The 10,517-nt window shown below is 39.6% G+C and overlaps 1 protein-coding gene across 1 annotated transcript in view; it reads left to right on the top strand.

Annotated features, from left to right (window-relative positions):
- The window catches only part of LOC118410160 (peptidylglycine alpha-hydroxylating monooxygenase-like), a 27,832-nt gene extending 19,125 nt beyond the window's left edge, over positions 1-8,707 (top strand). The window contains exons 7-12 of the mRNA XM_035811692.1: positions 434-501; positions 1,165-1,245; positions 3,622-3,698; positions 4,355-4,408; positions 5,673-5,722; positions 6,078-8,707. Coding sequence (XP_035667585.1) covers positions 434-501; positions 1,165-1,245; positions 3,622-3,698; positions 4,355-4,408; positions 5,673-5,722; positions 6,078-6,225 — 478 coding nt within the window. The 3' untranslated portion in view covers positions 6,226-8,707. The remainder of the gene's footprint in view (positions 1-433; positions 502-1,164; positions 1,246-3,621; positions 3,699-4,354; positions 4,409-5,672; positions 5,723-6,077) is intronic.
- The last annotated feature ends 1,810 nt before the right edge of the window (positions 8,708-10,517 follow it).

Here is a 10,517-nt window from a genome sequence, read left to right as displayed (position 1 = left end):
TAATTCTAGCTAAACAAAAGTGTATTATGAGCCACCGAAAGCCTGCTATGGAGGCTAACTGTTTATATATTTTCCTTTATTACATCGTACAGCTGTACATCAGTACCTGTTAGAACTGAAACCTAAATGAAATTGACCCACCCGGGTTATACAGTAAAGTCCCTTAATGAATTTAGGCAAACCTTTGATTGCAAAACATATCTGTTTCCACATTTCTAGTATCGTAAAGAAGCGAGATGAAGTCGAATTCAATTAGTATACTAGTCGAATATGATCTTTGTGTTGGTTGACATTGTAAATATTCTATGTATTTTTCAACTATCATTTTGTTGTTTCACTTAACCCAGTGTTTATAAATGTACAATAAAGATCTTAATTTATTCATTCATTAATATCATTAATTTACAAAGTAACCTGATGTTTGTTGCCACAGGCAGAAGTACATGGCTGGGGTGTACCTTCTCGGGGTTGGTGCTGGGGCCATCCCTGCGCACTCAACAGGTACGTACATAGCAAGATATTGAATTCGTTTTTGCTTTCAAATTTGATAACGGTACATTTGCATGATATGGACTCTTTGTTGCATGTTTGGCCCTATGAAATCACAAGTTAGTGTAACTAACTGTAAGCTGATGCTGAATGTAACGATAGTTACTAACCCTAAATGGTCACTGCAAGATTTTCAATTCATTTATGCTGTGATAAAAAGTGCATTTTCATGACATGGACTCTTTGTTACATGCCCCCCCCCCCCATAAAGTCACGAGTGAGTGTAAGACCCCCTTTCCATTTCACGGCGATCGCGCTGCGCTCTCACTGCGACCTCAAAAGGATATGGGTAACCTTCTCTTTCACCCTGGGTATATCATACAAAACGTAAAAGTGTGACTGAGAAATTAACAAAACAAAGAAAGTGTAAAAAGATTTGTTTCTTTTTTGTACAATTCGTTGAGCGATCTGTCAAATTTGAGGTCGCAGAGAGAGCGCGGCGAGAACGCCGTCCTAGCGGAAAGGGGGTATAAGCTGTTGCTGACTGTAACCATAGATACCGACCCTCAAGACGAAGATGGGACGGGGTGGAGGTGAAATTTAATAGATTATTACCTCTACGTTTTCTGTAAGAACGATCCTGTTTTGCAAAAATGTTGATTTTTGTCTCTCCAGCCAATCTCGACACTGCCTGCCTCTATCGGGACGAACCTGTGCTTCACCCGTTTGCCTTCAGAGTCCACGCTCACAAGCTAGGTAAGTGTTGTAACGGTTTCTTAAATTTGGAATAGGGTGGAAACATAAGCCCAAATTATTGCAGATTTACTTGTCTTTTACATTGCCTATAGAGGTACTATTTTCATATCATAGAAAGATTTCAGCACTTTGAATCTATCACTAGTAGTGAAAAATCAATTCTTTCTCGCGTAAATTGACCCGCTTAGTACTATAGTGTAAACAATCCCATCCAATCCAACCTATATAGTCAATATCACCAAGAGATGAGAGAAGCAAAATTTGGCGCATGTACGGGTAATTTTAAAGCCCATGTTTTAGGTTAGTGTTAGAGGTCCATTAGTAACTGTACTTTTGTAATTATATTTCAGCCATACCATATATGGTATGGTGAAATATATTGTATTCGTAATGTTTCTTTCTTTCTTTCTTTCTCCTGTCAAATCTTCAAAGCGATTCATCTCCGTCGTTCCGTGACCAAATGACCTGAAATTTAGCACAAAGGTAGAGTGGGTCAATACCAAGGTGTGTTTTTCTGATTTTATTCATATCTGCCTCTAAAATGATTTTATTGAAGTTTAAAGGTCATGTTTTGACCAAAACTGTATATTGTGGCCCCCTGTTCCCTTGAATTACAATGGAATGACCTTAGATTTGGTGTAGATAGGCATTAGATAGTTGGTAAAATGATCCAAGTAAAATTTTTGGTATAAACCAATTTCAAATTATTAATTTCTGCACTTTTCTGAGGGGAAATTGGTTTTCTTTCGGTCTTCTCCCGTGAACTCCAGTGACCCCAGAGCCCACACGTGCCAGGTGCCAGCGGTCTGGGGAGAGCGAGAGTTAATTACTTTGTGGACGCCAGCCAATCAGCGACGAGAAAGGCGAATGCTAGTTAATATTCATAAGCGGGGCCTTGCAATCCCGTATATACACAAACAGATGCACATTACAACAGCCTTACAGTTGCCATATGGTGCCCTGTGCCCGGTTTGAAATTGTAGTTTGCGAGGATTTGGAGTTCAGACAGGGTCATTTGAGCGGTAGCGGACGGTACGCGTGCATTGAACGTTAGTGGCGATGACTTTACCAACATTCCGCATGGCACTATCAATCATTTTCGGCAGATTTGGACAGGGAAAATTGGACAGTTTGCGTTTAGTTTTGATACGTAAGTTTGACAGTGGCGAGAATGGATGTATTTTTCCCGAACAAATGTAGGTACTTCTAGTATTGTTGTTGTTCTTTTTTGACGTAAACTTTGTACATTAAAATTGTAAGTAACTTTAAACTGCCAGAGTTTGAGCCCAATAAAACACTCTCAGTACCAGAGTATCACCACTGACCTCCGAAAAGAAACCCACGAACAAGGTAGAAACACCTATCCTCCAGGTCTCGCACGCTACGAGCAGGAAATTATAACACTCAGACAAGATTACGTCCGATGGCTCAGCGGATTGCATACAAAGTAAAACAATTTAACAGTGGTATGCAGGGGCATATACTTAACAAAGAATTCGAAGGAAAATGAAATAACGTTACACAGATAAAGCCAAATCAAATTAACTTGTTGGTCCTGGGATTTTTCAGAAAAGAAATGAAGCGACAGAGTGGTAAAATTCTTGTAAAAATTCGAGACGTCTCCGTTTATAATGGCTCATACAAAACAAGAAGAAGATTGAAGTTTTTAGCTTGAAAAAAACAACAACACTCCTACTACACAGTACCTGCACCTGCTTGACAATTATCAAAATGTATGCCCTATAGCTACTTGCTTAAAAAAAAGTTCACTGCAATGATAAACGTACCCACATCACAAGGAGATTATTACGGTATTTAGACCTAGTTATCGAAGTGGAAATTGTTGAATGGCGTCATGTAATTTCATGATGAAAATCTTAATGGAAGATGCGTTTTTTTTCACTCTCGGAAAAATAGGAGCTGCCGCAATTCTAAAAACCAATCAGTTATGCATAGGCGCTCCTGTGGAAGATTATATTCTTCCATATGGGCCCGGGGCATATTGGGCAAGCTCTGTTTTGACCTGGAATCAATTCACAATATTAGTTCTCTTTTGGGGATAACTTACAGTTAAAATATTGCATTTTTGCGCAGGGGTGACTTGTAACAGTCCAATGTTGCGTGGGAATGGGTATGGCTGAAATATGCTGTATTTGCACCCAAGCAAATGTCGGCCTTTCTAGTTATTTTTGTATCCGTATGCCTGTACTCATTCCAATTGTACATACCTACATACAATTTGCAGATGTAAGATTGCATTGTGTATTCGCAAAGTGTACTTTAAAAAATAACAGTACAGCTGTTCATTTGCAATACAGCTGACCGTCGCTTTGACTTTTTTTGAAACCTTGTGCTAATTCTGGTTGACTACGTCAGGTGCGGTGGTGTCAGGATACCGTGTACGACAGGACAAGTGGACTCTGATTGGCAAGAAAAGCCCGCAGCGACCACAGGTTAGGTCCTGTTTTTTTATTGAACAATTCCGTGTTCGCCACGGCACTTAATTCTATACTGTGATCTATGTGTTATATATTCATGCACCGCGTACATATATAGCAAGGCGTCATAACAGAAGTTTCATGTTAAAGTAAGGATTGACTGATCAATTCCATACAGACAGTTATACAGAAAACTATGGAACACATGGTCTTTCAGGAGTTTCACATGGCTCCAATTTGCACCAGTATGCGTTTTAGGGGTTCGGCAAGAAATGGAGGATGCTGCCAAGTTAGACTATAGATTGAATATGACAGATATACTATTCCTGTAGACAAACTCCTGTATGATAGAGGTAAGATTGTGATTTTTAGTTCTGGGTGAAAACATAAATTAATGATACCTAATAAACCTTAAGATTTTATATACATTCAATCTACCCAAAGTTAAAATATGATAATCGTTGTGAATTTTATATTCTTTATTTATGTTGACAAGTTGATGATAGTGATATTGAAAGTCGTCACAAATGATGTGTGGCGAAATGAATTTTCCGTTGAAGCCAAATGAACTGAGATGTAGCAAAATGACTTGTAACGAACTGAAAATGTATCAGTCATCCGTAACCGCCTCTATTCCTGCTACTTACAGTCGTATCGTTTTGCCCTACCAGATGTTCTACCCTGTGAGCGACAAGACACTGACCATCAAAAATGGAGACATACTGGTAGGTTGATGAGAGACATGTTATTCTTTGCCACAGTTCGTACTGATTAGTACACACACCCCATCTATGTTCTGTACTAGCTTTTTGTCAACATGGTCACATATCATTTATCTATCTATTAAGATTCACAGCATGAGATTTGAGAGGTGTGGGCAACAGGATGAGTACATCATTTACAAGTCCCGCACCTCCACCGTACAGTTAAACAAGCTATAAGAATAGCGGAAATACGGTACATTCAATTATGCAAGTCAAATCACAGAATAACGGTGGAAAAGAAAAGAAATGCGTCACGTTGCAATTTCGCTTCATTGCCATCCACATTGCTCCATTGGCATCATCATCAGTGCCTCAGAAGAGAATTTTAAGGAGATCACATGGAGGTATTTACATTTGCAATGTCAAGACTAGAAAGGCAACATTTTTGAAAAAAAATGCAGAATGTGGGAGAAGGGAAAAGAAAGCAAAAATCGGAAGAAAAGAAGCATCAAGAAAGGCAACATTTTCGCGAAAATGCAGCAAAAAAAAAAAATTAAAAAATATTATCTATCCACGGATTCGATCCCGGAGCGTTGGTTTCCCACGCGTGAATAATACCACTAAGCTAGTGCTACAACATGTTCCTGTAGCACGTTTTAACAGATATACAAATGTATTGCGTAGCTTGAACACGTCCGTTCACCGTTGAATTTGCAAGATTCCAAGGTCCAATTTTCTGAAGATAATGTTTTTGTGTGAAAATTTATCAGTCTCGTTCATTCCATGGGCGGCAACATCTTCCTTGAGCGCCTGTTTGGTCGTCTCAGCTGCTATAGTATTATCAAACTGCATGCCGAATGCCATTTTGTGTTCTGTGCGTTGATTGGTTCACCTCTGCGTACACCCGAGACAGTCCGCTACTTTATTCCAATCAAAAAGCTGGAAACGCAGAGTATATGTTTACAGCTTCCATTTTTTCTGAGTTCCGATTGGCTATTATTAAACTCGATGCCGATTGTGTTCTGTGTGTTGATAGGTTCACCTCTGACGTAAAACCGAGAAAGTGAGACTGTAAGCCAATCAAAAAGCTTGAAACGTGGAGTACATGTTTACAGCTTCCATTTTTTCTGATTTCCGGGTGGAATATGCAAATATCTGAGGAAAAACTAAATGTGTTGCTTCGCCCACATAAAAAACGGAACCTGGTACATAAGAAGGAAATGAAGATGAGAGTTGGATCTTGGTAAGTTTGAGTGTTTTATGAGTGTTTTTCACTTTACCACAGGCTGCAAGATGCTCGTACAAGAGTGACCTGGACCATACAGTGCGCATCGGGTAAGTTATCCAATGTGAACCATTCAGAAAAAGAGAGGGAGGGGTGAGACGTGAGACAGACAGACAGACAGACAGATAGACAGACAGCTGAAAGTAATGTAGTAGAAATTTACAACATCAGAAAAAACATCTGAAACATTAGAAAGACTAAAAATCAAGTTTTAAGACACAGAATTTTAAACATTCAGAAGAATAAAAATGTTAAAAATCTTAAATTTCTTAAAGAAAGGAGTACAAAAAAATGAAAATTAAAGATTGAAAATACTAAAGTCATAGACTAAAGATCTAAAGATTGATATTACTAGTAATTTTTGATTAAGATGCAAATGAAAAAAAAATGTTGTCTCCCCCGCAGGGCGACCGGTTCTGATGAGATGTGTAACTTCTACATCATGTACTACACCACCAGCCGCCGGCCCCTGGAACAGAACATGTGCTTCCGCGCAGGCTTCCACTGGGAGGGCGCCTTACAAAACATCCCCGAGGAGGCAGACTACCCGTGAAGGTTTCATTGAAAGGTCCTAGCGTTTGTATCGGTCTACATGTGCATCGATACAGAAGGACTCAACTTAAGATACCCGTGATTGAGATGTCTACTAAATCCATTCTCTGATTCCATACCTTTAGTTAAACCCTGTCACACATAACCAGCTCTTCCCGACCATGGTAGGGAGTTGGCCGTTGAGGATTTGCATTAGTCTTTAGTTATTATAGTATGCACCAACCTATTTGTATAGATTATAAAACATCAAATTTGGGAGAGGCACATTCTACTTTGATGCCTTCAGGAGCTATCCGGGGCTAGAATTATCAATATACTGGGTTCCAGAGTAATCCCAAACCAGCACCGACCTTGGTTTGCAAGTGGTCGAGAGAAGGTCGTGAATATGTGACAGGGCTTGACAGGAAAACTTGACTCTTTCCGTAACTGTATGTTGTGTTAAGTGACGTTCCTTTCTCCGCTATATGAAACGTTCGCCATAAGTGCCATAGTCTTCAAGTTTACGTTAGCTTTGTATTGTTCTTTACATGATGATTTGGCCGCCGTAATTTGCACTTTGGTATCCAGTCGGCGTCCATACTTTTGTTTTTGCATTCGTTAAACGTGCCAAACGAAGTTTAACCTTCTTTCAAGTATTTTGGCCACGCCAAGAGAAGCCTATAATTGTCATAATTGTTGTATTCGTAATGCCCAAGTTTCATATCCATGGGTGCTTCTGTTCATTGAAGTTTTCTGAGGTGAAAGCCAGATTTTAAGGTGTCAAGTCTTCTTTTGTTCCACCAATAGTACAGTCTGTGAAGTTGAAACAGATACGATTACATTCCAGTGAGAAAGATTTGGTCACAAATTTAGACCAGCTTTCGGATTATGGACATGTCAGTGTTTTTCGTAATTGCTTGTCAAGGAGTTTATAAAGGTTTCTAGGATGAAGCTCTGACAATGCTTCTGGCTGGAAATTCAATCATTGTAATTATAACTGGATGGTACACAGAGCACTTCTTGTACGTGCACGGGCACAGTTGAATGTACAGAATTTAGATTGATAGATAATAAAATAAGACTACATATTCAGGAGAGATATCACCCGAGAAGGCTATCTATTTATCTATATCATGGAAAGAAAATGTTAGATGTTAATTGTTTGGATTGTGAGAAAGTATCTAGGGCTACCGGCACGTTTATACAAACGGAATTACCTTGAGCACCGTCACAATACTTAACACTGTTTTTTCAAAGAAATGTTGATTATCAGATGGTGTTTCCAATAGAAACAAAATAAACGGGACCAAACGAAGAGTCGTGGGAGACGCTCAAGGGATAAACAATGATTATTTCCCTAAAATGGAAGAATCCAAAGCTAAAGCTACGAATATAACGTTGTTCTTCATGAAAGGTTACGGCAGGTCCGACCATGAATCCACTACTTCTTTACCTGTACATTTGATCACAGTTTGCCAGGGCAAAATGTGTCTAAAAGTTTTAACCATGCTCTTATTCAACGCAATTTTCTAGCCTGTGGCGACACTTTCTGCTACATAAAACTTGCCATGTGCACTCTATCCTGCACCATAGCCTAACTAAGAACAGGACCGCCTGCGCACTGTACTACGATCCGTACGGAGGTAACATTTCTCGATTTACGAAGATGCGTCAGGCATGTGATGTGAAACGGGAGTGATGTTTTCTCTTTAGTTGGAGAGAAATGAGACAGGTATGAGTTGCAAAACCGCCTTCTTTAGCCAAAGTAGGATATAGACAGGATGTCTGGCAACCGTTGGCAATGTGTGATTCCAAGGAAAATATGGTTTGGAAGAAATGAGATAGATATCAGTTGAGGAACTTGAGCCAGGAAAAAAATCTGCAGACTTTTTTTCGGCAAAGTGGGATGGAGACGGGGCGTCTGACAGCCCTTCTGAACCAAATAAACAAGTTATTCGTCGTACATAAGATTTATCCCTATTACAGTTTTCAGATGACAGCGCTAGCGTCTCACAAAGGGTACGTTTTGACCACTATTTTCTCTGTAACATCGCAATTTATCACCTATTCACATGTCCAGCCATCTTCCTTCCTCAATAACCACCCCTCAACAACCAATTGATATCCGTGTTCTTTCGCCCACATCCGCCCTATCAGTCTTGAACCATTATTCTACACAGAAAACCCTCCTCGCAGTACAGGCGTACATATAAAAGTACGGTACACGTTGCATGATGGAACCCATTGTACAGTGTAAGTGTGGGTCTGACTCAACCTGATGGTGCTTCTTTATTCCAGAGTGGTTCAATAGTTCGTTTTTGAGTGAGATCTACTGCGCTAATTGCTGTCCTCGTGTGTTCCATGTTGTATTGTTGTATGCAGAACGAGGGGAAATGGTGTATGCTCACCGAGATATTTCACTTGGACAATCTTTACTTTGAACTTTATATATTCAAGAATATGAAGACGAATCATTCTGAAATAAAAGTCTGTTATTCGTTTGATGTGCTGTATGTTTGAATGTCTTTAGGATACGTGTGCTGTAGAAACGATATCAAGAGGCTCCGCCAAAGTTGTCTCCATCGTCTGTCGCGGGAAAATTTGTCAAACGCTTATCAGACAGGGCAATTCCTTTGGTAAATGATTCATTCTATTGTGGCCCATTTGGGTCCATGTTTTTCTATTCAATCAGCACCATGATTACAATTCACATTTAACGGGGGCCGCCCTAAGATGCTACGCTTTTTTACGCGCTCGAACTCACGGCGCTCCATCACTAGTTGCCACAAAGAGTGGTCAAGTTTTGATCAATGAATTTTTAACACATTCATCTAAAGACCATTCTTGGATAAGAAATGCATTCATACGGTTCATGAATCTTTCACCCTCCGCGTTACAACTGGCAAACGCTGTGGACGTTATCGTGAATATAACTTCCAATGTTGAACTGCGTTAGATAGTGCGCCCTAACTTGTCACGCTTTTGTAATTTGCTCTCTTAGGAAGCTGGTGACCAATTTAGATAAACATAAATAAAAGTCTGATTCTATGATATATTAGCTTTCTTTTGACAGTAGAATTGTGATTGTGTGTGCTTCTTGTCTCCCGCGATCAGGGCTGAATCTATCACAATCCAGTTCGTGTTTTCATGGGAAATGGGCGAAATGCACTGAATGCGGCGGCCCGACTAAATAAATCATTACGAAAAACGTCAACGCCAAAAAAAAAATGTGTATACGTATTGGAAAACATATTCAACACCACTGTGAAGTTTCATTTTTATAGACGGCACGGATCATTTGTTAGAGTAACAAATCTTTAGGGCGTTCGCTCGCCTGCCACCTTCGGGGCCACACTCCCTGGTGAAAACAACGGCGGTGATGCCTGTTTTTTCTATGGCCGGTCTTCTACTCAACAAACATTTGAAGACCAATATTTGTAGCGTTTTGTGAAGCTTTATTTCTTATGTGTATGGCAGTTGTGTGGCTGTTTTGTACAGGTTGCATATTTAGGGACACGAGCCACCAATACTTCCAAAGCCAATAAATCGAGAAAAGATGTCCTTGCTCAAAACACTGCCTTAAAATGTTAAATAACAACATATAAATCCTATAGATGATAAGGCTCGGCAGGTAATTGCTTTTGTCTTTCGTATAAAGATAACCATATATTTCATGACACGCTGTTATCAATAACAACACCTTCCGATTCCGACAAGGTAGATTTATTAGTTCCGGATTGCCCCCTGGCGCGCACACAAAGTACTGCATCATTCATCGCACTGCATACTAAAGTATAATGATGCATGGCGTGATCGTCAGCTGCTGTGATAATATCTAGTCAGCTTTCCTTGTCGGGAATACTTGAGAAATGTGACTCCCCGTGATAGTAATCTTTGAAACACTACTGAATTGTCTGTTCTTATGTAGAAAACTGCACAGTTATTTGTTCATTTAATTTTTCAACAAAATTAATCACTATTAAGCCTTTCTTTATCTCAGTAACATGAGTGAAATTGTCTTCACAATTGTCTTCGTATGTTTGTCGAGAATATCCAAAATGTATACCCTAACATACATTTTCATTTAGCTGCATCTCCTTCTGTTGAGTCACATGTATTTTTCCTGATACAGATTGTTGATGTCAAATACTTTCCCACAGATGTCTGGCAAACCTGCATTTTCATATTTTGTCACCTTTTCTACAAGTTACTTTGTGGCCCTTTCACAGATTTTTAGTCAGAATATTTACCAATTGTTGCCTCGCATTTTTTTAAATACCCAGAACGAGCAATGCGTATGCGGACATCCCCTTA

Source organism: Branchiostoma floridae, chromosome 2 (assembly GCF_000003815.2).
Source record: "Branchiostoma floridae strain S238N-H82 chromosome 2, Bfl_VNyyK, whole genome shotgun sequence".
Classification (NCBI taxonomy): domain Eukaryota; kingdom Metazoa; phylum Chordata; class Leptocardii; order Amphioxiformes; family Branchiostomatidae; genus Branchiostoma; species Branchiostoma floridae.
The sequence above is the reverse complement of the archived record's forward strand: the minus strand, read 5'-3'. Positions and strand labels throughout refer to the sequence as shown.